Source organism: Scyliorhinus canicula, chromosome 10 (genome assembly GCF_902713615.1).
Source record: "Scyliorhinus canicula chromosome 10, sScyCan1.1, whole genome shotgun sequence".
In the NCBI taxonomy this organism is placed as follows: Eukaryota; Metazoa; Chordata; class Chondrichthyes; order Carcharhiniformes; family Scyliorhinidae; genus Scyliorhinus; species Scyliorhinus canicula.
In genome coordinates this window covers 147418768-147446741 of record NC_052155.1, presented here as the reverse complement: position 1 = coordinate 147446741, position 27974 = coordinate 147418768, and the positions used below count along the sequence as shown (strand labels likewise).

Sequence of the window (27974 nt, the reverse complement as noted above, 5' to 3'; positions counted from 1 at the left end):
GTCGATTTGTTTCCAAATATGTGTAATCCCTGAAGAACCTTTTCCAATAATTTCCTTATAACTGACGTAAGGTTCACGAGCCTCTAATTTCCTGGATTATCCCTGCTACTGTTTTTAAACAAAGGAACAACATTGGCTATTCTCCAGTCCTCTGGGACCTCATCTGTAGCTAATGAGGATACAAAGATTTCTGTGAGGGCTGCAACAATGTCCTCCCTTGCCTCCCTCAATATTCTGGGGTAGATCCCATCAGGCCCTGGGGACTTAACTACATTAATGCTTTTTAAGACGTCCAACACCTCCTCCTTTTTGATATGGACATGACTCAGAATATTTACACTCCCTTCCCTGGACTCATCATCCGCCAAGTCCTTCTCTTTGGTGAACATTGATGCAAAATACTAATTTAGTACCTCGCCCATTTCCTCTGGCTCCACGCACAAGATTCCCTCCTCTGTCCTTGAGTGGGCCAACTCTTTCCCTGACTATCCTCTTGCTCTTTACATACGCATAAAATACCTTGGAATTCTCCTTCATCCTGTTTGCCAAGGACTTTTCATGACCCCTTTTAGCCCTTCTAAATTCTGAAAATTCTTAGATCATGAAATCCAAATCACTCCTGCCCTCCATCCTGTCACAGACCTTCGTTTTTGTTCCGCATGCCCCCCCCCTTTTTACCTGTTTAAAATTTCTATCTTCGTTCAGTTCTTATGAAAGGTAATCGACCTGAAACGTTAAATCTGTTTCACGCTCCCAAAATGCCACCCGATCTGCAGCACATGGTGTGATCCAAGTAGTACATCAATCGGCAACTTTGGAGTTTAAATGTGTGATTATTTCAAACTTCTGTGAAACCAAAGTCATAACATGGTGGCAGCTGGTGCTGTGAGTAAAAACCAAACATTACAAAGATTGAGAAAAAATTAACTTCAATTGGTGCCAGAGACTGCAGACGCGATCCAACGGACATGCTGCACCAGAAAGGCAGCTCACCACAGCACAGTGCGGCCAATGAAAGCCTGGAGACCCTGCTCCCGGGATATACGCGGCGCACCATGCCTCCCGGGATCCAACGCAATCTCACGAGAAATTGCGATATGAATCTCCCCCAAAATTGACAGGATCACGTTTTGGCAAATCTGAATATTAGAGCAAGACAGTAAGCCTCACTCTAATGTGCAGATTCCCGAGGTATCTCAGGCTTTGGGATTGACCTCTCCACCTCAGAGACCTCGGGTGAGCACTGTACCCCATAAATGGGGACCACAGGTTCCGACATTTGTGGGGGTCCCCAAGGGGATCGGAGGCCCCAGCTGCGTGCCCTTTAAGCAGAGTGGTACCCTAGTACTGCTGGTGCCACCTGGGTAGCTTGGCAGTGCCAGTCTGGCACCCTGGCAGTGCTCCCACTAGCTGGCAATGCCACATGAGCACCTTGGCAATGTTAGGCTGGCACCCAGGTGGAACTGCCAGGGTGCAAGTTTGGCACTGCCAAGATGGCATTTTTTGCACATGTGCAATTGGGCCGGGGTTGCCCAACGTGGATGTTGGCCTTGGGGGGGGGGGGGGGTGGTGCTGGGGACCTTACATAGTTTCGGAGATCAGGACTTCCTGATCTCCAATTATGCTGCAAGAGGCAGTTGAGAAGATTGATCAAAAGCGCAAATTGACATTCGGTTGTTTTCTAAAAGGCACTGTAATGGACAATTCTAATACTTAATATTGAATAACTGCTTAATAATGTGATTAACTAAATCTGCAGGCGTTTGTGTGTGCAAGGTTAGAGAGAGAGAGAAAAAAACTGATATCCCAGCTGTCTGAAGGTCGAGAAGTAAAGTTAGGAGAAAAACAACTCCTTATATGGAATGGAGATTTACTAGTATCTTTTGAATGAATAAAGACTGTAGCTTGAGGCGCTCGGCGCGCTTTCCTCTCTCTCCTGTAGAGAGAGGAGGGTGTCCTCTGCAGTGCTAAGAAATAAACTAAACTTGCTCTTATTCATGACTGATTGTTTCTGAGTTTTCCTTTTCCCACCACAGTTCTTGGCGAGAGGATGGGATCCCGTGCTTGAGGTAGACACTGGGAGATTCCGGGGAGGCGTTAGCGCTGACGCCTTGAGGGATTTTCACCTCATCTCAAATGCTTCAATTGGCCATCAGCGTGAGAGGAGCAGGAATTACTGTGTCACCTCAACACCGGGATCTGGACTGAAATCTGTGGTAAGGAATTGCTCTATTATTAATTATAGACAGTGGTGAACAGTCTCACAGTGACGGGTGGATTTAGACTTGGATCGATCAAACAGGTTGGACCTGTAAAAATACCTAAACGATAGGTATTGGTTTGCTGGTTTAGGAAAACCAAGCCACCTAAGCGGACGCGCTTAATTGCGGGAGCCTCCGGAGGAAAATCAAGTCACAAGGGATAAGGTCGCTGTGAGTCTGGGTCACAAGTAAGAGACCGGTCATGGGTAATAGCAATGAGAAAAAACAAACAAATGCTGCAAGTTTAAATAGCCCTAATATACGATACATGGTTACTAATTATGGACAAGACTCGGTGAGTCAAGTTAAAATGTGGGTGAAGGAGTGTGGTTTTCCTGAAGGAGGAAGTTTTAGTTTAAGACAATTGGAATGATTAAAAACTCAGCTAGAACAGAGGGCAAAAGAAAGTGGAAAGAAAAGCAAAAGGAAAAGAGAAACAATAAATTTGGCGGCTTATGGTATGTGGAAAACAGAGGCAGAGATAAGAAATAGACGATCACAGGCGAAATCCAAAGAATCTGCAAATAAAACCAACTCTCTTCAGTGTGTTAAGTCTATTTCAGGTCACCCCATTCCGGATGATCCCGACCTGGATGGCTGCCTCCCGCGCCAACGGCTCCTCCACAAGTGGCCAACAAACCCAGGCCAACAGTCGCGACCGAGCCCTCCACCATTTAGTGAACCCCCTCAGGGAACGCCTGAGACGTCCATGGGAACTCTACCGTCAGGAGCTGACTGTCACCCTCTTTACCCAGATATCAGTACCATGACTACATCTGACTCCCCAATTTCTGAGTTTTCCTTTTCCCACCACAGTTCTCGTGAAGAGGAAGGATTTAGCTGAATCCTTTCGTGGGCAGGAGAGAATAGATTTGATTTGTTTAAAAGCTGGGAGGTCAGTGAGGACAACAGTAAAAACCAGAAAACATTTTTGAGAAATTCAGCACACATTTCTCGTCAAAGTCAAACCAACGGGATCCACTGATGTGAATTCCGAAGCCTGGAATAAGTGAGTCTGTTCAAAATTTTGAAAGAGATTGAGGAACTTAGCTAATGTATATAAATGAATAAAAATTAATGTAAATTCAAGGAAAACTTAGAAAATTGAAGTAGGAGGCAGCCATTTGGCCCTTAGAGCCTGCTCCGTCATTCATTGTGATCATGGTTGATCATTAAGTTCAATACCCTGACCCCCCTCCCCTACCCCTTATCCCTTTAGCCCCAATTTCTTCTGGAAATTACAATGTTTTGGCCTCAACAGTCAAAAGCGGACAAATTAGCTCATTTGGTGTTCTACGCACCCTGATGTCCAAAATGCTCTGATTGGAAAAGACTAACTCAAGACTAAGCACTTGAAACCACAAGAAGTCAAGATGGAAATGCTTACTACCCAAACAGCTAGCCTTCAGCTGAGTCGAGAGGAAGGGAGCAGGGTTGAAGCAGTGAAACAGCAACAAAAGAAGGCACACCAGACAGAGAGAGAGATGTGCAAGGGATATGGACAACCACATGGGTCCACAGAGAGAAAGAATTGTCCCACATACAGATCCAATTGCAGAGTTTGTGGAAAGCCCAATCGTTGGGAAAAGATGTGCAGAACAAAGAAGATGGTAAGTGAACTATCAGAGACAGAGAAACACGGTGAATGAGAAAGAAAAGAAACCAGAACATCCGTACCCTGGAAGATGTCAATGTGTTTGAGGACACAACAGACATAGGAACCATACAACTGCTTGAAATGGTTGAATGCAATAGTTTCCAGAGAAAAGAAATTCACACACCAATTAGATCAGAAAGGTGGCATGAGAAAAATCAGACATTGAAGCTTTATACCAGTGCACAGAGTAACAGCGTGCCATTCAAACGATACCAGAAAATTAGAAGGAAAATGGTGACCCAATGAAGGATGCTTCGAAAGCAAGCAACATCATGTTGACAGCATATGGTACAACAGAGATTCAACAGCTAACAATGATCCAAATCAGAGGGACACACCAAAGGAAAGATGTTAACTGCATGTCCCATGTTACAGAAACAGATAGTCCTGCTATCCTGCCAGCTGATCTCAGTGAACCATCAATTGAAGGAGGCATCAATGAAGGTTGAAGGTAGGACACCCATTGAACAGTGCCTTCCGATCAGAAGAAAGAAAGTGATTGCCAGAGTCAGAGTCTGCAGATTGGGTAAGTTCCATCATTATGAGAGGTAACATGCATAGCCAAATTAATGATGTGCAGCCAGATGTCAAGATTCTCAAGGCCAATCTTGAAAAACACAAAGATCTCTTGACTGAAATAGAAAGAGCTCATTCAAACGTAAAAGCAGCTAACTGATCTCCAGAAACCTGCTGCACTCCAAAATTTAAAGTTAGGTCTAGAGAATAAAGTCGCTGACTTGGAAAGAGGACATAATGTAGTATGTTGATAAAGAACATTTGGATGAGAAACTGCATGCTGTACAGTTAGCAGGGGAGGCATTCAAGAGGGAGATCCTGAACCTCCGGCCGAAACGTCAATAGCACATGTTTCAATAGAATAACTTGAAAAAGAAAAGAATGACAGTGCCGAGTTCAGACTACAAATTTAGTGTACTGCAGATGCAGCTTAACACCTTATCATAGTCATAGAATTTACAGTGCAGGAGGCCATTTGGCCCATCGAGTCCACACCGGCCCTTGAAAGACTCTACTTAAGCCCACGCCTCCACCCTATCCTTGTAACCCCACCTAACCGTTGGACGTTAAGGAGTAATTTAGCGTCGCCAATCACCCAATTGGCACATCTTTGGACTGTGGGAGGAAAAAGGAGCACCTGGAGGAAACCCATGAGATTAAATGATGAGATTAAAGACGTCCTGTCTCCCCACATCCACAAGCACAAATAATTGGCAATTTATTATAAGGGTCCTTCCTGTTTATTCCTTTTCTCTTATTTTGCCGTTATGATTTTTGATCAATGGACGATTAATGACATGAATCTTTAAGCATCAATATTCAGAGGTTACTGAAGAGAATACTAGTTCCCGTTGGTTTGAAAAGGAGGCCCCAGACTTGTTGGGGGGGGGGGGGGGCAATGAATTGGCCAAAAAGACTTGACTCTGCCCAGCTCATTGGATCCTATCCCAGTGGAGTGCTTTTCAGAGTCCCAAGGAATTTCAGTTTGATTCCTGGCAGCTTAGAGAGATGTTCCTACTCTTTTTTCTTCTGTGTTTCTCATCAGAAAGTCTGTGGGTGCTGTATTTCTGAACCTGCAGAGTACCTGATTGAATCTATCGACAGGAAAACCAGTACAGACTGCAAACAAAGATCAGAATTTGCTACTCTCTCCCAGGAAAGGCTGTGACTGCTCTACTTCTGAAATTGCAGAAGATCTGAATGAATATATGTATAGCTAGAGAGAGAGAGGGGAAGTTAAAGTGGGGAATTAGGAATTAGTTAATAGTTATCCAGTTATATTTGCTGCATATTTCATTATCGTTCTGATTGTAAATAAACAGTAACTGTGTTTAAATTTACAAACCTGATGACTGCAATTATTGGGAATTCAAGGGCCAAAGATTTTGGGTATTTTATAAGAATTATTTGTTAATGCACTGGTGGTGCGACTCCAGGACAAGTAGGAATGGAATTGACCACACAGATAACGATTGACTCAGGACAAATAACAAGCTGCAAGAAATGCTTGGGAAAAAAGTGGTGGAGGACCCAACTAGAAGAGGCGATATGGTGGCACAGTGGTTAGCACTGTTGCTTCCCAGCTCCAGGGTCCTGGGTTCGATTCCCGGCTTGGGTCACTGTCTGTGCGGAGTTTGCATGTTCTCCCTGTGTCTGTGTGGGTTTCCTCCGGGTGCTCCGATTTCCTCCCACAATCCAAAGATGTGGAGGTTAGGTGGATTGGCCATGCTAAATTGCCCCTTAGTGTCCAAAAGGCGAGGTGGGGTTACTGGGTTACAGGGATAGAGTGGCAGTGTGAGCTTAAGTATGGTGCTCTTTCCAAGGGCCGGCACGTACTTGATGGGCTGAATGGCCTCCTTCTCCACTGTAAAGTCTATGATTCTATGAAGAGTGAAAAGAGGACACCGAGGCAGTAAGCACCACCTAGAAGGGCAGGTGAAAAGATCCTGGGGTAGTAAGTGCCACCTATAAGAGCAGGGGGAAAAAGGACACAGACAGCACCACCTAAAACCTAATCCGGTCTGTGGTTCGAGAGAGGAGTGGAGGCAGTCTGTGAGAAATCCAAGTGTATACCGGTGACTTATCCTCGGGTACTAAAGGAAGTGGCTGTTGAAATAGTAGACATATTGGTTTTAATTTTCAAAAGTTTTCACGATTCTTGAAAGGTCCCAACAGGTTGGGGAATGTGACTCTTCTATTCAAGAAAAGGGAGAGACAGAAAGCAGGAAAGCTTTAGGCCAGTTTGCTTGGCATCTGTCATAGAGAAATTGCTGAAATCTATGGTTAAGGAGGTTATAGTCAAGAGCATAGAAAATCTCAATGCAATCACATAAATCAATGTGCTTTCTGTAAAGGAAATCATATTTGACTAATTTAGAGTTCTTTGAGGAAGCAACATAGATAAAACGTGAACCTGTGGAAGTGCTGTACTTACGATTTCCAGATGGCATTTGCAAAGTCACCACATCAAAATATACTAGGCCAAATAAGAACTCATGGTGTAGACAGTAACATGATAGCGTACACAGAGGATTGGTTAGCTCACAGGAAACAGAAAGTAGACAAAATTAGGGCATTTTCTGATAAGCAAGATGTGTCCAGCAGAGTGCTACAGGTTGGGGCGCCCACTATTCACAATTTATCTCAATGATAAATGGATTGAATGCATGGTTGTAAAATTTGCTGATGACACAAGATAGGCAGGAAAGTAAGTTGTGAGGAAGACATAAGGAGTCGGCAAAGGGACAAAGAAAGGTTACGTGAGTGGCCAGAAATTTGGCAGATGGAGTATTACGTGGCAAAATGTGAACTTTTCCACTTTGGCAGGAAAAATAGAAAACCAGTATGTTATTCAAATGGAAAGAAATTGCAGAACTCTGAAGTACAGAGGGATCTGAGTGCCCTGGTACATGAATCACAAAAGGCTGATATGCAGTAGATGTATCAAGTGATTAAGAAGACAAGTGGAATATTGTTGTTTATTGCAAGAGGAATGCAAAATAAAAATGGGGATTTTTGCTGTAGTTGGTGAGGCCAGATCTAGAGTTCTGTTTTGGACTCCTTATTTAAGAAAGGATATAAATGTGTTAGAAGCAGCTCATAGAAGTTTCACTTGACTGATCCCTGGGTTTGTGGTGGGACGGGCTATTTTACGAGGAAAGATTAGGCCATTTGGAGTTTAGAAGATTGAGAGGCGATCTTATTGAAAATCCTGAGGGGACTTGACAGAATGGATGATGAAAGGATGTTTCCTCTTGTAGGGAAGAGTCTCAAACTGGGGGACACAAGTTTAAAAATAAGGGGCCTCCCATTTGATATGGAGGTGTGAATATTTTTTTTCTTTCCTTAGGAGGTTGTGAATCTTTGGAATCCTCTTCCCCAGCGAGACGTGAGGCAGAGTCAATCAATATTTCTAAGGCAGAATAGGGAGTGTAAGGTTTTCGGGGGTAGTGGGAATGTGGAATCGAGGCCACAGTCAGATCAGCCATGATCTCATTGAATAATGGAGCAGGCTCGCGGAGCGAAATGGTCCACTCCTGCACCTAATCTGTATGTTCGGATTTGATTTATTATTGTCACATGTATTAGTATACAGTATGTGTGCTGGTGCATTTAAAAGAGGAAATGTGAAATGCAGGAAGCCAGACAGAACAGGTGCAGAAGGAAGCTGAACAACCAGTTGAACAGAGGCACATAGACTGGCTGGAAGAGATGCTGGAGAATCGAAACACAAAGCTCAAGAAGTAAGGCCGAAGGCCGATTCCAGCTTACTATTTTAGCTCAGAAGAAGTGATCCAGTATTCTACCGCCTAACAAAACGGTGAATAAAGTTTTTAGAAAATAAACAAACTATAAAAGACTGTTAAGGTGTTCAATTTAATTATAAAATGAGATTATTTATCATATCTAGTTTAGACATAATAGAAAAAAGCTAATGATTTGAACAGTTGGATTGATATATAACAGCATTTTTTTTTAAAAGAAGGAAGAACATTATATTATTCCAATTTAGGAACTATATATTCATGTTTATTTCTACACAAGTATCCAGAGTTCCACATTATTCACTACTGCACTACAATCTGCGTATCAAACTAACAATGTATCAGTCTGCAGCACATGGTGCCGAGATCTGAGAAATCCATTCAATGAAGCTCCAGAATTTGAGTCGACAAGTGTGATCATTTCAAATTTCTCGGACCACAAAATAGAACACTGAGTAAACAGTGCAGCATGAAATAAAAACAGGAGACACTAGAAAATACAGTGGGTCAAGCAGCATCTGTGGACTTGAGACAGGAACAGTTAATTTCTCAGGTCCAAACCTTTCATCACAGCATTGCGACACTGGAGTCATCAACCAGTACAGCAGAAAGAGGACCGACGCAATGATCAGTCATCCAGCTGAAACTTAAAGCATCCATCATTATAAAAAGACAGTGTCCCAAGTATTTCTTTGACACGCCCATTTTCCTTTCAACAATGCACAAGACAACTCCACTAGGAAGTATACTTGTGCTCGTGGGGGCTGGTTTAGCTGTTGGCTGGACATAGATACATACATATATACATAGAAGATAGACGCAGGAGGTGGCCTTTTGGCCCTTCGAGCCTGCTCTGCCATTTATCACGATCATGGCTGATCATCCAACTCAATAGCCTAATCTTGCTTTCTCCCCATAACCCTTGATCCCATTTGCCCCAAGTTCTGTATCTAGCCGCCTCTTGAATATATTCAATGTTTTAGCATCAACTACTTCCTGTGGTAATGAATTCCACAGGCTCACCACTCTTTGGGTGAAAAAAATGTCTCCTCATCTCTGTCCGAAATGGTTCACCCTGAATCCTCAGACTGTGACTCCTGGTTCTGGACACACCCATCATTGCTAACATCTTCCCTGCATCTACCCTGTCTAGTCCTGTTAGAATTTTATAAGTCTCTATGAGACCCCCCCCTTATTCTTCTGAACTCCAGCGAGAACAATCCCAACCTAGTGAATCTCTCCTCATATGACAGGCCCGCCATCCCTGGAAAGAGTAGTAAACCTTCGCTGCACACCCTCGAGAGCAAGAACATCCTTTCTCAGTAAAGGAGACCAAAACTGCACACAATATTCTAGGTATAGCCTTACCAATGCCCTGTATAATTGCATCAACACATTCCTGCTCTTTACTCGAAACATTTTGCAGGCCAACATACCATTAGCCTGATTTATCATCTGCTGCACCAGTATGCTTACCTTTAGCGACTGGCGCACAAGGACACCCAGGTCCTGCTATCCACTCCCCTCTCACAATTTACAATGAGATGTTTCATTTAGATTTCAGGTAGTAATCTGCCTTCCTGTTTGTGCTTCCAAAGTGAATAACCTCACACTTATCCAAATGATACTGCATCTGCCATTGATCTGCCCACTCGTCCAACCTGGCAAGATCATGCAGTAGGATCTCTGCATCCTCATCACAGTTCACCCTCCCAACCAACTTGGTATCATCGGCAAACTTTCAGATGTTTCATTTTGTTCCCTCATCCAAACCATTAATATATATTATGAATAGCTGGGGTCCCAGCACATATCCCTGTGGCACTCCACTAGTTCCTGTCTGCCAATTTGAAAAGGACCCATTAATTCCTACACTTTTTGTTTCCTCTGTCAACCAGTTTTCTATCCACCTCAATACACTCCCCCCAATCCCATGCTCTTTAATCATGCATAATAATCTCTTATGCAGGACTTCACCAAAGCCTTCCGAAAGTCCAAATATACCACATCGATTGGCTCCCTCTTGTCAACTGTACTAGTTACATCTTCAAAGAATTCCAACAGATTTGTCGATTTCCCCTTCATAAATCCATGCTGACTCCGACTGATCCTGCCACTGCTTTCTAAATGTTCCATTACAAAGTCCAACTAGTTCATGATCCAGAGCGAGGCCAGCCACGTAGGTTCAATTCCCGTACCGGCTGAGGCTATTCATAAAGGCCCCGACTTCTCAACCCTGCACCTCACCTGAGGTCTGGTGATCCTCAGATTACATCACCACCAGTCAGCTCTCCCCCTCAAAGGTGAAAGCAGCCTCTGGTCATCTGGAACTATGGTGACTACATATTCACATTCCAAAACACTGCGACAGTCACAACTGAGTTGGGCTGGCCATGTAGCCAGAACATCTTGACTCGCTTACCAATGCATATCTTCTCTGGAGAGCTCGAGTGGGGGGGGGGGGGGGTGCTCTCACCGTTGTCAAAGGAAGCACTACAAGGACACTGTGAAGACTTCATTAGGGTTCTGATATCGACATTGAGCCTTGGGCGAACGTTTGGTGCAACCAAATAAAATATGGTGCTGCCTCCTTCAAAAGCAAGTACATTCCAGAAATTGGAAGAAAGCACAAGGTGGTAAAATCCTGAGCCAGCAATTCACATACAACCTGGCTGTCTTTGGTATCCTGTCTTTTACGGCAGAACCTGCCAAGCCAAAACCGGCCTGAGCAGTCACCTCCATACCCACTGGAACTCTACCAAGCACCTCAGGTGATGGACATGGTCATCCTCACCTCCAAGGTCAAACAAGAAGAATACTGGTTTTCTAACATCCTCACCTGAAACAAAAGGAAAATTCTGATTCAGAGTGAACTGGAGTGTACCTGCTAAAACAGATAATATTTGACAGACAGTCCAAGAGTGGCATCTCTGCAGATAGAGGGTTCCCTCATTTGAAATGGACTTGCACTCCATTGGCGGCAAAGAGCTTTGGGATGTCCTATGTTCGGGAAAGGCGTTAGAGAAAAACTATTTTTTTAAATTCCAAAAATCCCAAAGTCAGAGAGACTTCCTCAGGATTTTCTAATCCAGTGAGACGGAGGTTCTCTGCTCCTTGGCTTGTTTTGCCCTTGCTCTTTCATTTTGCAACATGGTGATCTTCGCATTGCAAATTATGATTTTTCTTTGCAGCAGGAACCTTTTCAAACTATTTTGCACGATCAATAATCATGTAGGTGGCAAAAAGAAAGACTTTCCCGTTAACGTACCCAGTGATTGCATTGGGAGACAAATCCTTGACTCAGTTTTCTCTGCCACCACCAGCCTCTTCCGCCGATAGCGAGGAGGCGGATTTTAACTGCCCGAGCGCGAGCTTGTTTCCCCGCCGGGAGGCGTCTGCAAAGAAGCTGCAGCTGGAGGGGCGGAATCCACAGCTCGATTCAGCCCGTGATTGACAACTGTACTCTCCAATAGTATGGTTCGGGCTGGTGATTGACAGATAGACTCTCCAGTCAGACTGATCCTGACCTGGCGCTGAACTTTCCAATGAGGCTGGGGCGTATGCAGTGACTGACAGTTGAATCCTCCAATGGGATCGGGTTACGTCCAATGATTGATAGTTCAATTCTCCAATGCGAGTGACCCTCCCCCGGTAATTGACGGCTGGTCGCCCCAATGATAGCCGTCCTCTAGCGCTGATTGACAATCGGATTCTCCAATGAAACCGATGTTCCCGGTCGAAAGGCGGGACTTCCTGGGCAGTGAGGTTCGGGCGGGGCGGGATTAGTCTAATTTGATCCCTGCGCGGGCTGAATGGCGGACCCTGGAGTGATCCGCAGGTTAGAGGACACGGTGGTTAATAGGATAGCTGCCGGTGAGGTGATCCAAAGGCCTGCAAATGCTATTAAAGAAATGGTGGAGAACAGGTGGGTTCTGACGATAAGGGAAGCAACAAATGTCCACAGAGAAGGGGGCTGGTCACACAGGAGTTTCAGCAGCTTTATTCCCCCCCCCCCCCCCCCCCCCCCCCCCCGTATGAATGGATCAAATCACCATTTAGATATTTTCATCCTGGGACTTAATCTGTGGAATGTGAAACTTTACTATTTAGGCCATTTATGTACATGTGTGTGGATGACTTTCTGAATGGACAGCATAGTGGTTAGCACAATTGCTTCACAGCTCCAGGGTCGATTCCTGGCTTGAGTCATTGCCTGTGCGGAGTCTGCACGTTCTCCCCGTGTGTGCGTGGGTTTCCTCCGGGTGCTCTGGTTTCCTCCTGTTGCTCGTTCTGGGTGAGTGTGCTTTACACTCAATTTGGCTCTGTTTCGTTCCTTAGCTCTAGAGTTGCCAGGTATCGTTAAGATACCGCTACAAGTTTCAAGTTCAAACTAATAACTCCATACACCAGTTAGTAAGTTCAAACAAGACACGTTTATTATAATACAGTTATCAACTAATTATGCATATAAAACTACAAGACTTGGCTAATCCTACCACTAACAGGCCAAATACTTATCCGAATAAGGGAACTGCCGGATCAGGGAACAACGGCCTCTAGCTTTGTCCTGGATCCGCAGGCTTCCAGTCGGTGTGGACTAAAGGGGTCAGGAGTGTCTACTCTCGTAGCGTGCATTGTATGACACTTACTTGATGGCGGCTGCTGACCAGGCCCCTCCTTCTCAAGGTCTTCTGCTGCAACGGTGTTCTGCTGGGAGGGCTGGCTGGTTAAGGAGAGGCTGGCTAAGAGAGCGAGCTGGGGTCGGGGTCTCTGTCTTATACCTCTCCCAGGGTCTCACGCCCACCTGGGCGGACCCTCTATACACTCGCAATCGATTGGGTCTCTTCCCAATCGATTGATTTGAATTTCCCCAATAACGGGGCAGTCCCTCGATCACTGGGCGGTTCTTGGGGCTTATTGTTTTGGACTTCTCTTGGTGCCGAGAAGTCTGGCCTTCTATTCAATGTAGCGATTTGAGTTAACCTGTTTACATTGTACCTGGGAATCACTGGGTATCACCTCATTAGTATGCTAACTTGTTTTTTTCACAGTGCTGTCTGGTTTCTGCAGCAGTCAGAATACACAAGCGCTTTTGCAACATGTCCATTTTCCCTGCATTCTTTGTAATCTTCCATTTTGTGTTGGGCAGTGGCCACCCCAGGTGGCTACACTCCCACAGTCCAAACATGTGCAGGTTAGGGGATTGGCCATGCTAAATTGCCCTTGGTGTTGGGTGGGGCTACTGGGTTATGGGGATGGGGTGGGGGTGTGGACTTGGGTAGGGTGCTCTTTCCAAGAGCCAGTGCAGACTCGATGTGCCAAATGGCCTCCTTCCGCACTGTAAATTCTATGATTCTATGAAATCTACTATTGGCAGTGTTAAAGTCCTATGTGTGCCCACATGCGGGTGGATACTGGAAGTGCTTGCTAATAACACTGAGTAAATGTTCCAGGGATTGAGTGTGGCCACTGTTCTTATTCGTAGTTCATCTGGACTGCGTGGCACGGTAGCATGGTGTTTAGCACTATTGCTTCTCAGCTCCAGCGACGTGGGTTTGATTCCCAGCTTGCGTCACTGTCTGTGCGGAGTGTGCACATTCTGTCCGTGTCTATGTGGGTTTCCTCTGGGTGCTCCAGTTTCCTCCCACAAGTCCCGAAAAGACGTGCTTGTTAGGTGAATTGGACATTCTGAATTCTCCCTCTGTTTACCCAAACAGGCGATGGAGTGTGAATACTAAGGGATTTTACAGTAACTTCATTGCAGTGTTAATGTAAACCTACTTGTGACAATAATAAACATTATTATTTGCTGACAGTCAATCAGGAGGTGCTACCCATAAGACATAGGAGCAGCAGTAGGCCATTCGGCTCATCAAGTCTGCTCTGCCATTCAATGAGATTATGGCTGATCAGACATGATATATTCAGCTCTTTCCCACTTTATCCCCATAACACTCGATTCCTTTCCTGATTAAAAATCTGTCCCATATCAGCCTTGAACATACTTAACGACCCATCCTCTACAGCACACTGCTGTAAAGAATCCCATAGATTCACTAGCCTCAGAGAGAAGAAATGCCTCCTTATCACTGTCTTAAGGGGACTTCTTCTTTGATTATGCCCTCTGGCCCTAGATGCATCCTCTCAGCATCTGCCTTGTCAAACCTGAGAATTCTACATGTCTCACTAACGTTGCCAGTCATCCTTCTAAACTCCAGTGAGTACAAGCCCAATCTACTCAACCTCTCATGAGCAAATCCCTCCATTCCGAGGATTAATCTAGTGAAACATCTCTGGACTGCCTCCAATGCCAGTATAAGGGGATTAAAAGTGTTCAGTCAAACTGGAGGAGATTGCACTGACATTACAGACAGGGTTGAACAAGATGTTGCAGGTGACATTAATGCTGGTAAGTATGAAGTGCTGCACATAGAAAAGAGAAATGAGCCAACATGGACTCCATGTTTGGAAGTGTGCAGATGTAATATTCATAAATGTAGACTAAAATTTGGGACAGCCAAGTTTGGCTGATTGGCTACCTAAATGAACATTTTCTGTTTTTTCAAACTGGATTGGAGCAGTGGGATGTGTGATAAGTTTGCAAGTGATGGAGGTTCCATCATCTAATAATAATAACCTTTATTAGTGTCACAAGTAGGCTGACATTAACACTGCAATGATGTTACTGTGAAAATCTCCTCGTCGTCACACTGGCACCTGTTCAGGCACAGAATTCAGAATGTCCAATTCACCTAACAAGCACATCTTTCGGGACTTGTGGGCGGAAACCGGAGCACCCGGAAGAAACCCACGCAGATATGAGGCGAACATGCAGAGTCTGCACAGACAGAGACCCAAGCTGGGAATCGAACCAGGGCCCCTGGCGCTGTGAAGTAACAGTGCTAACCACTGCGCTACCATGCTGCCCATCTCCTTTATCAATTCATGACACAACAGGAAGTGGACTATCTATTGCCAGGTTCAAATGGAGACAGCTGCATGGTTGGATTGGATAACATAAAACATGAATGAACAGGTCAGTGGAGAGCGAAGCAAGCTGTCTGTATTCTGCACGGTAGGGTTTGTATCAAACAATTAGAATTGATGAAAATTGGATTTCATATGCAATAATGTTTTCAGCCAACAGAATGAAACTTCAAAATGTAACATCCTTATATTATCAGGCAGCATCGTCCTCTTTTCTCATTTGCTAACTATACTTTTTTTCACTATCAGTACAGCGAGAGTGAGGAAGTGAGCCAGCTCTGCGCTTATATTTACCCTGTAGATGCAAGGCTGCGTTGCATTCTGTAATTAGGACACCACGGGACAGGCTGTAGCATGATTTCCTTTCCTACAGACCAGGTGGTGGATTATCCATTGCTGGGATTCCCGATCGGGCAGAGAACAGAACATCCTGTGAAAAACAATTTGGTGCCGTTGCAATGCTCCGATCCCTGCCGATGGTCTCAGCGCACTACCAGCCCCAAAGTGGCCGGAGAGATAATTAACAGGCTAGAAGCTCGATTCAACCCCCTCCCCGTTATGCACCGAGCCCCACTGTTGGAAATCCACCGGGTGGGCTTTGGTGCAAGTTTGCCCAAGCGTAGCCCTGACGCACTGGACCCTGAGCTGTTTCAAGATTTGCATTTCAACGGCCATCTGGGGACTCAAAGCCTTGTCAAGTGTACTTGGCTTTCGAGGAAGCCTGTGACACTTATAAAGCTGATGTTTTGAACATTTTTTTCTGAGACAGCAGATGTCAGAGAAGGATAAGTGAAAATGCAGTGAGATTTACCAGAACGTTCCCTGGGCTGGAGAGTTTTAGCTATGAAGAGAGATTGAATAGACTGGGATTGTTTTCCTTGTAGCAGAGAAGGCTGAAGGAGGTGGGACCTGATTAAGGTGTGTACAAGTGTGAGTATATATGTGGTGGATAGGAAGGAACTTTTTCCCTTTATCAGAGTATCAGAGGACATAGATTTAAGGAAATGGGCAAGAGGTTTATAGGAGATGTGAGGAAAGAATTTTTCACCCAGAGGGAGGTGGGAATCTGGAACTCGCAGTCTGAAATGGTGGTAGAGGCAGGGACTCTCACACCTTTTACGAATGAGATGATCATTTGAAATGCCATTGTATGCAAAGCTACGTATGGGTCAGATACTGGAAAATGGGAATAGAATAAATAGGTGTTTGATGGCTGACACTGACACGATAGGCTGATGGGCCTTGTCTCATGCTGTAATAGCTCAATGATTCTAAACATTGTGGTTAGCATCAAAGCAGAATATTTGAGATGCAAGTGGAGAGAAAGATAGATAAACAGTCCACCTAGCACCTGTCTCTGGATGAATAAAACTGTCAGTCACTGGCTAGTGCAATGTATTGAATCATAGAATTTACAGTGCAGAAGGAGGCCATTCGGCCCATCGAGTCTGCACCGGCTCTTGGAACGAGCACCCTACTTAAGCCCATACCTCTACCCTGTCCCTGTAACCCAGCAACCCCATCTAACCTAAGGGCAATTTAGCATGGCCAATCCACCTAACCTGCACATCTTTGACTGTGGGAAGAAACCGGAGCACCCGGAGGAAACCCACGAAGACACGGGGAGAACATGCAGACTCCACACAGACAATGACCCAGCCGGGAATCGAACCTGGGACCCTGGCGCTGTGAAGCCATAGTGCTAACCGCTATGCTACCGTACTGTGTGAAATTGAATGGGAGTTCTGCATTTCAAAAGATGAGGGAATTAGAAGCCTTTTTAAGTGTACTTGACTTTCGACGAAGCCTCTGACATTTGGGGCAGCACGGTAACATGGTGGTTAGCATAAATGCTTCACAGCTCCAGGGTCCCAGGTTCGATTCCCGGCTGGGTCACTGTCTGTGTGGAGTCTGCACGTCCTCCCCGTGTGTGCGTGGGTTTCCTCCGGGTGCTCCGGTTTCCTCCCACAGTCCAAAGATGTGCGGGTTAGGTGGATTGGCCATGCTAAATTGCCCGTAGTGTCCTAATAGTAAGGTTAAGGGGGTAGTTGTTGGGTTACGGGTATAGGGTGGATACGTGGGTTTGAGTAGGGTGATCATTGCTCGGCACAACATCGAGGGCCGAAGGGCCTGTGCTGTGCTGTACTGTTCGATGTTCTATGTTCTATTTGTTACAACTGCTGTTTTAAACAGTTTTGTCTGAGGCAGCAGATGTTAGGAAAGGGTAAGTGAAAATGCTGTGATCTTTCACTGTACTGCCTCAACTGCTCTAGCTTTCAGGTGGGTGGGTGACTGATGGGGAGAGAGGGTCAGGCTTTTTGCGTGGGGAGGGGTAACCAGTTATTCCCATAGTGTGGGACAGGATGCTCCTCCTCCTCAATGAGACGGCGGGGGGGAAACAGGATTAGTGTTATGGAGGGGGTACCTGCTGCCGGACCTCAGGATCAGGCTGCCCGCTCAAATGGCGGCCAATACTGGGATAACAATGGAATCCGATGACCTTTCCCCCATGCGTGTATTTGCATGGTTAAGGAGACAGACTCACACTGGGCCCCATCCCAGCGTCAGAGGTACCCAGTCCTGATTCTCCCAATGGTGGGAGCACAGAGAATCCAGGCTCTAATGTCACAACAGTCAAACACCATCATTTGATCTTACAGGCACAGCTACTTGCAGGAGTGTGGTGCCACCATCCCAGTTTAATGGTATGGGTTGTGTTAAATTGTTCCAAGTACATATTTTACGCCCCATCCCCATTTTAAGCACAGTTGCGCTACCATTCTCCATACTTCACAGTAACTAGTTACAAAAGGCAGTAATAGACAATGGAAATAGTCATCCATTTTCTCCTTGGGTTTGGGATGTTTGATGGCATGTGATATAACTTATCACAAAGTGACCCAAGCCAGGAATCGAACCCGGGTCCCTGGCGCTGTGAAGCAACAGTCTAAATCACTGTGCTGTACCATGTCACCTACGAGAGCGAACCAGATGGAAAGTTACCATTATTGAGATCAGCTTTCAATTACATATTTTATTAATTTAGTTTAAATTCCCCTGGCTGCAATGGTGGAATTTGAACCCACCTTTTTAGAGCATCAGCCTGTGCCATTTATCCAGTGACATTACCATTGCGTGGGGAGCGAATGGGATAGGAGAGGGGTATGGTGGAGGGGGCTGTGATGGGGATCAGTCTGCGATATCTAGCTTACTTATGCCTTTAATCTGGAAGTTCCAACATGTATTTAAGTCTGGTGAGCAATATTGTAACTCACTTGAATTTCAGGATATCTTTGATCTATTCCACAAAATCAGTTTTGTCCTGAATTAACAAATTATTTTCTGTGCAATGTGATAACAGGATAATTTTTGTGTTAACAGTTTGGATGCCAAATCGTCAAATATTCAGGTGACTGTAAAGGATGGTGGCCTGAAGTTGATTCAGATCCAAGATAATGGGACCGGTGTCAGGGTAAGACATCTTAACAATGAGGCAAAAGAAACTTGCATCTGTTTAAAGGCCTCTGGCATGAAATATCACAAACCTTAAAAATGCCAGGGTTAGATCATAGAATTTACAGTGCAGAAGGAGGCCATTCGGCCCATCGAGTCTGCACCGGCTCTTGGAAAGAGCACCCTACCCAAGGTCAACACCTCCACCCTATCCCAATAACCCAGTAACCCCACCCAACACTAAGGGCAATTTTGGTCACTAAGGGCAATTTATCATGGCCAGTCCACCTAACCTGCACATCTTTGGACTGTGGGAGGCACCCGGAGGAAACCCATGCACACACAGGGAGGATGTGCAGACTCCGCACAGACAGTGACCCAAGCCGGAATCGAACCTGGGACCCTGGAGCTGTGAAGCCATTGTGCTATCCACAATGCTACCGTGCTGCCCTAACAGGCACAGCCCCAGGTTTGAGTAGGGACACAGCATTGTTTGCAATAGTGTGTCAGCTGCCTCACCCCACCCACTCTGTTCGGTGCAATGATTGCAATAAAAGTGTGCTTCTGGTTGCACACTGGAGTGCAGAATTCCTGCAGGAGTTTTCCTGAAGCAATAACATTTTAACCGGAAGGTATCATGCATATTTCAAGCTGATATGTAAGCAGTGCGTGTCCAAACGTTTTAGATCTGGGCTGTGTAGAATCTTTTAAGTCTTCATTCTGTGTGTCTTAATAACACTGTGAGGTGGACAGCACGGTGGTGCAGTGGTTAGCATTGCTGCCTCACAGCACCGAGGTCCCAGGTTCGATCCCGGCTCTGGGTCACTGTCCATGTGGAGTTTGTACATTCTCCCCGTGTTTGCATGGGTTTCACCCCCACAACCCAAAGATGTCCAGAGTTGGTGGATTGGCCACCCTAAATTGCCCCTTAATTGGAAAAAATCAATTGGGTACTCTAAATTGGGTACTCACGGTAGCATTGTGGATAGCACAATTGCTTCACAGCTCCAGGGTCCCAGGTTCGATTCCTACTTGGGTCACTGTCTGTGCGGAGTCTGCACATCCTCCCCATGTGTGCGTGCGTTTCCTCCGGGTGCTCCGGTTTCCTCCCACAGTCCAAAGATGTGCAGGTTAGGTGGATTGGCCATGATAAATTGCCCTTGGTGTACGAAATTGCTCTTAGTGTTGGGTGGGGTTGCTGGGTTATGGGATGGGGTGGAGGTGTTGACCTTGGGTAGGGTGCTTTTTCCAAGAGCCAGTGCAGACTCGATGGGCCAAATGGCCTCATAGAACATAGAACATTACAGCGCAGTACGGGCCCTTCGGCCCTCGATGTTGCGCCGACCCGTGAAACCATCTGAAGCCTATCTGACCTACACTATTCCATTTTCATCCATATGTCTATCCAGTGACCACTTAAATGCCCTTAAATTTGGCGAGTCTACTACTGTTGGAGGCAGGGCGTTCCACACCCCTACTACTCTCTGATTAAAGAAACTGCCTCTGACATCTGTCCTATATCTACCACCCCTCAATTTAAAGCTATGTCCCCTCGTGTTGGTCATCACCATCCGAGGAAAAAGACTCTCACTGTCCACCCTATCTAACCCTCTGACTATCTTATATGTCTCTATTAAGTCACCTTTCAGCCTTCTCCTCTCTAATGAAAACAACCTCAAGTCCCTGAGCCTTTCCTCGTAAGACCTTCCCTCCATACCAGACAACATCCTAGTAAATCTCCTCTGAACCCTTTCCAAAGCTTCCACAAACTTCCTATAATGTGGTGACCAGAACTGCACGCAGTACTCCAGGTGCGGCCGCACCAGAGTTATGTACAGCTGCAGCATGACCTCGTGGCTCCGAAACTCAATATTCCTACTGATAAAGGCTAGCACACCATATGCCTTCTTAACAGCCCTATTAACCTGGGTGGCAACTTTCAGGGATTTATGTACCTGGTTGCCGAGATCTCTCTGTTCATCTACACTACCAAGAATCTTGCCATTAGCCCAGTGCTCTGCATTCCTGTTACTCCTTCCAAAGTGAACCACCTCACACTTCTCCTTCTGCACACTAGCCTCCTTCTGCACTGTAAATTCTATGATAATGTATGAAAATTTAAAAAGAACAGTGAGGCAGCAGGGCTAATACTGGTCTAGACCTAACATTCCGGCTCCACCAAATTCAAATGGCATTAACCAGTTAATAAAGCATAAGTGCATAGGGTTTAAATTGCATGATCTTGAAGGAGCTGTGGTTTAGCCACCATTAGATTAACAGGCCATCACAATGTAGAAAGATAACTGATAGTCTCTTAACTGATATCTGTAATTAATGGAACAAGCATTGCACTTTTGCCTAGTACAAGCTCAATGTTTTGACAAACGTTCCCACCCCCCTATTTAAAATGCAAGTTGATTTCAGGAAGCAGTAAAGCTGTTTACCGAGTCCACTTTTCAGCTTCAGTCAATATTTGATCGTTTTCGGGCAGCACGGTGGCGTAGTGGTTAGCACTGTTGCACCACCGCCAAGGTCCCAGGTTCGATCCCGGCTCTGGGGCACTGTATGTGTGGAGTTAGCACATTCTTCCCGTGTTTGCATGGGTTTGACGCCCACAACCTAAAAGGTGTGCAGGGCAGGTGGATTGGTCACGCTATATTGTCCCTTAATTGGAAAAATGAATTGGGTACAGTAAATGTTTTTAAAAATTGATCGCTCTCTTCACCAGAACAAGTTTACAGCTCAACCCTTTTGTACTTTGTCACTTCTACAACTGTAAAAGCAATGGTTCCTTCCATTATAATCAATTTACACAAGGCTAGACCAGAAAGATATGCTGGCTTACCCTTGCTCGGCCAAAATCTGTTCAAAACTACACCACTGACTGATGTGACCATCAATTCACTAGACACACGGTTGGAAGTGAACAGTGGTTTTAATAGTCTTACAACTGAGCCTGCCTGCGACGAGATGAACTGGCAGCAGGCTCACAACTGCAGATCTTTATACTTCCAGTTAGTGGGAGGAGCCATGGGCGGAACCATGGGCAGAGCTAAGGGTGGAGCCCAGTACAAACTCCTCATCTCCCCCTATGGGCAGAGCCGTGCAACTGCTCGTATACCGAGCTTACAAAGACACAACACATACAATATAACACAGTGTGAATTACTAGGATTGTGATTCACCACACTGACGATATTCTCTTTCTATCCTTCACCCCAACTATTCATTTTCATGCCCTTTTCTTCCAGCTTTTGATTGCGCTGCTCCTTGTAATTATTTGTTCTCAATTTTCACTCTTGCGATCACTTCAGGCTTTCCCTCTTGGTCAATTGACTTTGTTTTTCTTCTGCTCCTCCCACTCCTAATTACTCTCCTTATCGAGCCTATTGCTTCATTTGTCCCGCAAGCTGCTGAAGAAGTAAATGGGAATGGTGGTGCAATTCTAGCCATCCAGGTGGCTGTTGTACAGGACAATATTTTGTCTGTTTTAATGATAGATGTCAGATGCCACAAAATGCTAAAACTGAAACCATGGCCTTAATGTATATAAAAGCCCACCATATTCACTACCCCCAATGCGGCCTATACATTGGGGAGACTAAACGCAGAGTGGGTGACTGCTTTGCGGAATACATGTGCTCCGTCTGCAAGCATGACCCCAACCTTCCAGTTGCTTGCCATTTCAGATCAGCTTCTTGCTCTCATGCCCACATGTCTGTCTTTGGCCTGCTGCAATTCTGCCCACTCAGACTGGAAGAACAATCCCATATATTCTGGTTAGACACATGATAGCCTTCTGGACTTAATATTTTAGTTCAAGAACTTCAAATTGAACTCCACCATCCCCTTTTGTTTTTTGGTTTCCTTGGTTTGCACCAAGGTAACCTCAACCCTCCCCCACAGTGCCACCTATCACTTGTTTTTTAGTTATGCTTGCACTGAGCTACCAACACATTCTGCTATCTTACCTTTGTACCACTATTAGCACTTCTTCAAACCCCAATGCCTCTATTAGCAACATCTTTGTTTTATGTCGATGGCATCTTTGTCAATCTCTCCTTGGCTCTCACCTGTCCCTTACCTTCTATTCAAAATTGGTTGGTTTTTCAATTAAAAGAGTTGGTTGTTATAGAGTGAAAAGGCATATGTTACGCGATTCAACAGAAGAAGTTCATTCTTATACTCTTCAGTACGACTGCAAGGAGTTCTAGAATGGATTCCAGAACGTATCCTACAGGGTCAGAAAGAAAGCCGTGCCCCAATCAAGTGGGTGAGTGTAGACTCGATGGGCCGAATGACCTCCTTCTACACTGTTATGTTCTATATGTAATCCTGCTGGGTTATTTTTGACAATTTCTTGGTTTGTCCCTTGGACTGGATGGGGTTTTTAGGATAATGATTGCACAATGTGGAAATAAAGAAATCCTGTGTAAAAAGATATGAATACAATGTGGAAAGGTGTGAGGTTATGCACTTTGGAAGGAGGAATGGAGGCATAGACTATTTTCTAAATGTGGAAATGCTTGGAAATCAAAGCACAAAGGGATATGGGAGTGCCTTGTTCAAGATTCTCTTAAGTTAACATGCAGGTTCAGTCGGCAGTTCAGAAGGCAAATGCAAGTTTAGCATTCATGTCGAGAGGGCTAAAATACAAGAGCAGGGATATACTTTTGAGGCTATATAAGGCTCTGGTCAGACCCCATTTGGAGTATTGTGAGCAGGTTTGGGCCCCGTATCTAAGGACGGATGTGCCGGCCTTGGAAAGGGTCCAGAGGAGGTTCACAAGAATGATCCATGGAATAAAGAGCTTGCCGTATGAGGAACGGTTGAGGTCTGGGTCTGTATTCAATGGAGTTTAGAAGGATGAGGGGGAATCTTATTGAAACTTATAGGATACAGCGAGGCCTGGATAGAGTGGATGTGGAGGGGATGTTTCCACGAGCAGGAAAAACTGGAACCATAGGGCACAATCTCAGACTAAAGGGGCGATCCTTTAAAACAGAGATGAGGAATCTCTTTATCCAGAGGGTGGTGAATCTGTGGAACTCTTTGCCGCAGAAGGCTGTGGAGGCCAAATCACTGAGTGTCTTTAAGACAGAGATAGATAGGTTCTTGATTAATAAGGGGATCAGGGGTTATGGGAAGAAGGCAGGGGAATGGGGATGAGAAAATATCAGCCATGATTGAATGGCGGAGTAGACTCGGTGGGCAGAGTGGCCTAATTTTGCTCCTATGTCTTTTGGTCTTATGGCACAAAGGAACAAGCAAAGAAAGGGAACTTCACAGATTGAATTCATGTTTCTTTCTTTGTTTCTGAGCAGAGAGATAAGGAGGAGTAATGGAAAGTTTGGTCAGAATAAAAGATTCTGAAAGTTTGAGAGAGAGGCTAAAAGGTTTAAGGCGGGAGTTTGAGGACTGTTTAAAAGATGGTTCCTGCCATGTTGCAGTTAAATATTTGCCTCCCCCATCTTGTAGGTTGGATCAGAAGCCGCGATTTTGTCCTGTATAATTTACTAAGCAACTTTTCCGATGTTAACCTAATGTGTTTTTCATTTGGCTTTCCCCTTGCCAATATTGTCTTTTATTCTTAATCAGAAGGAAGATTTGGAAATACTTTGTGAAAGATTTACTACAAGCAAACTACAGAAGTTTGAAGATCTCACTAGTATTGCTACTTACGGATTTAGAGGAGAGGTATGTGTGGAAGTTGACCATTTTTCTATGATTAAAATCCATTTGAAAGCTGCTATACTTACAATGTACAGTAAGAACAATTAATGGATGGAAAAAGTCATCCAGGCTATCAACTTCATTCCCCTATGACCCTTGACAATCTGCAGTTTGACGGCCACTTATGAATATATTTTGCTCTCTTGAGGGAGACCCGTGAGACATGAGCAAACTCCAAAAGAAGCCAAGACTTCATATCATAGAATTTGCAGTGCAGAAGGAGAACATTCGGCCCATCGAGTCTGCACCGGCTCTTGTAAAGAGTACCCTACCCAAGGTCAACACCTCCACCGTATCCCCATAACCCAGTAACCCCACCCAACACTAAGGGCAATTTTGGACACTAAGGGCAATTTATCATGGCCAATCCACCTAACCTGCACATCTTTGGACTGTGAGAGGAAATTGGAGCACCCGGAGGAAACCCACGCACACACGGGGAGGATGTGGAAACTCCACACAGACAGCGATCCAAGCCGGAATCGAACCTGGGACCCTGGAGCTATGAAGCAATTGTGCTATTCACAAGGCTACCGTGCTGCATATGTATGCACTGTTTTATATAAAGCACCTTTTGGTGCTCTATAAACTATCTAACCATTAGTGCCAAAATTTATTCTACAAAGCTTAATAACTTGATTTTAACCAGATCTTTGCCCAATTCCTTTTAAAGTAGTCAATTTTGAAAATATTCTATTAGACAAAGCCCCACTTTGGGGACCAGGATTGGCGAGTTGAAATTCCTGTGGACATCTAAAACAGGGCAAGGGTTGATTAATTTGTTTAAATTACAAGTCACTTCAAAAAAATAATTTAAATACTTTTAAGTCTAAAAGCATATTAAAAACGACAACTACACAGTTTATTTAAAACTCAAATCCTTTCCAGGAAGCATAACAAAGCAAGGTTTGATTATTATATTCCAGAATCTTAAAATCACACTAAATAAAGATTTATTTAGCACAGATTGCCCAGTCACCACCTTGTGATTCAGTGACTTTATGGCAAACAACTGCTTATTAGCTTTCAGATTGTTTTTGAGGTTTCCCTATCTCTGGGATATTGAAATCTGCCATGACTGCTACATTTTGATTTTCAGCTGTTGATGATTATTAATTTGTTCCTTTTGCTCTGCGTTCATTTCTTTCCTGATGACTTCTTCCACCTTGTCCTCTGTGGTTATGACCACAGTTTTAACATTATGGATGCTGTTCTACAATATATCAACCCACTCACTAATTTGACGTTATTTCTATCCTTAGTAGCGTTCCCATTTGTCTACCTAACGTATTGGGTCTGTCTCTATGAATCATGTAAATTAGTTTATATTTTGAATATAAATGCTTGGATCAGGCTGGCCGGAGGCCTCCCCACCCCCTTCCCCTGCCCAGCAGCCATTTCCCTTTTTGAGCCGGCCCGCGTCCACCCCAGATGTCCACGACCATCAACTGCGCCCACCAACTCTTGTAAGCATATACAAGGCACAAATAACAAAAGGCACACTCATCATCCTTGCTCCCCCGCCAAGGCCTGCCCGGAATACTCTCAAACACGTTTAAAAACCACACGAAGCTCCTCCAAAGTTCAATGCCTTCACACTCCTCCCAGTCCGTTCTCCCTCATAAACTTCATTGCCTTCTCTGGTGTGTTAAAATACAGCTCCCACTTCTGAAAAGGAACCCACAGGTGGGCCCGCTACAATACCCCAAAACACCCCAAAATGGGTGGCCTTAATCCGATTGAACCCAGTACCTACCTCGCCAGCTCCGCATCCAATGTCTTGGTATACCTGCAGCTCGCTCCCTTCCCATGTACACTCCTTGGATATTTTCCTTGTCCAGAAAGCGATGTAACCGCATCACCATCGCCCACAGCGGCTCACCCGCCTGCGACGAACTCCTCAGCACTCTGTGCGCTCGGTCCGGCTCCAGAGGCCAATCAAAGCAACCCTCCCCCATCAACCTCTCCAGCATCCTCTCCACAGACACAGCAGCCCCTGCACCTTCAATATCTTCAGGCATCCCAACAATCCATATATTTGTTCTCCAGGAGCAATTCTCCAGATCCTCCACCTTCTCCCTCAGCCTCTTCTGGCTCTCCCGCATCACTCCCACCTCCGCCACCAACGAGGCCAACTGCTCTTTGTGCTCTCCCACAGCCTCCTCCTCCACTTTCTGGATCGCTTGGCCCTGGAACTCCAGCATCTACTCAACTTGCTCGATCCCAGATCTCAGCGGTTCCACCACCCTGGCCAGGAGTTCTAGGGTCTCTTTCCTCTGCTGCAAGAACTTATTGTTGAGGAACTCTACCAACTATTCCGTTGACCACTGGGTAGGCAGTGCACTCCCCTTATCCTCTGCCATCTTTACCTGTGGCGCACAGGTGCCCTGCTGCTCTTTGCTTCTTGCACCACTCCTTGTTGACGGATCCATCCATTAGCTACATCAGAGGAGTATTACCTTCCCCAGGGCCCTCAAATACTATGCCCTCTGGGCAGGGAAAGATCGAAAAAACCTGCCTTGAGTGGGGGTCACCAAATGTACGACCACTCACTCCGTGGCCTGAAGTTCCATATAATCCATACTAATTGCTTCTGTTAATCTTGCACATCTTGTCCCCAAATCTTGCCTCCTATTCTCATTTGTTTGGTTACTGCTTTGTGCCCAAATTTACTATTTATAAATTGCTTTATCAACAATTCCCACTCTATTTTCAGTGTTGTCTGTCTGTATATTTGTGGGCTGTGTCCAGACTGAAGAATATCATGAACATATAGTCTATTGAAAAAAATTCTACGGTGCTTAATATATATTAGCCATCAAACTAAAATTTTACAGTAAAATGTCCTGTTGGCACAAAGCACAAAATTAATTTCCTTTATTATAATACTCTACTTCCTCATTTTCTAGGCTCTTGCCAGCATTAGCCATGTTGCGCATGTCACCGTAACAACCAAAACTGCTGATGGGAAATGTGCATTCAGGTAAATGGTTTCTCACCCTTTTTTTTTTGGGATGCAGCTTACTGATGCCAGGGCACCAAGATTGTGCATTTAATCTTCATGACAGTGTGACCTGGACACATCACATGAAGGTGGTGATGGTGTGCTCAGGCACACAATCAGGCAAGCTGATCAACAGGGATTTATCTGGAACATTATGCTTTTTAAAAAGTGGAGAACTCTATTGCATTATCACTTTATGTGCCTTCTGCACTTAAATCGTCTTTCCCTTTAAAGTTGTACAATTCAGTCACTTTTAGCTCTTGGTTATTAGAATGAACTATTTGTGGTTGTGTGCCCTTCGTTACCTCAGTGAAGATGCAGTAAATTGTATTTTAGAATTAACCTTTTAGATTCGGAGCTTTACACGATAGCATCACATATAATTAGGGGGCATGTGGACACCCAAATCCCCAGTCTTTGCCCAGAGCTGGTGCAGCTTTGGACCAGGGGCAAGAAATTATAAAAACTGCTTCAGCACTCCAAAACTGCTCTTTTGCCTGAGACAGCAAAAAGGGATGGGGTGGTTTGATCAAGTGCATTTAAAAAAAATAATAATTTTTATTCAAATTTTCAACAAATTATAACCAACAAAACAAAGA

The 27974-nt window shown here is 44.9% G+C and overlaps 2 protein-coding genes across 4 annotated transcripts in view; one reads left to right on the top strand and one right to left on the bottom strand.

The window, feature by feature from the left end:
- Positions 1-11598, bottom strand: part of LOC119972705 (TPR and ankyrin repeat-containing protein 1-like) — a 211443-nt gene extending 199845 nt beyond the window's left edge. The window contains exon 1 of one of the 3 annotated variants that reach the window (XM_038809842.1): positions 11467-11598. The gene's annotated coding sequence lies outside the window, so the exon portion shown is untranslated. The remainder of the gene's footprint in view (positions 1-11466) is intronic. The other 2 variants (XM_038809843.1, XM_038809844.1) reach the window with 2 other exon arrangements.
- Positions 11599-11984: 386 nt separating this feature from the next.
- Positions 11985-27974, top strand: part of mlh1 (mutL homolog 1, colon cancer, nonpolyposis type 2 (E. coli)) — a 95588-nt gene continuing 79598 nt past the window's right edge. Inside the window, exons 1-4 of the mRNA XM_038809840.1 lie at positions 11985-12123; positions 18567-18657; positions 24237-24335; positions 27281-27354. Of these exons, the coding sequence (XP_038665768.1) occupies positions 12011-12123; positions 18567-18657; positions 24237-24335; positions 27281-27354 (377 nt within the window). The 5' untranslated portion in view covers positions 11985-12010. The remainder of the gene's footprint in view (positions 12124-18566; positions 18658-24236; positions 24336-27280; positions 27355-27974) is intronic.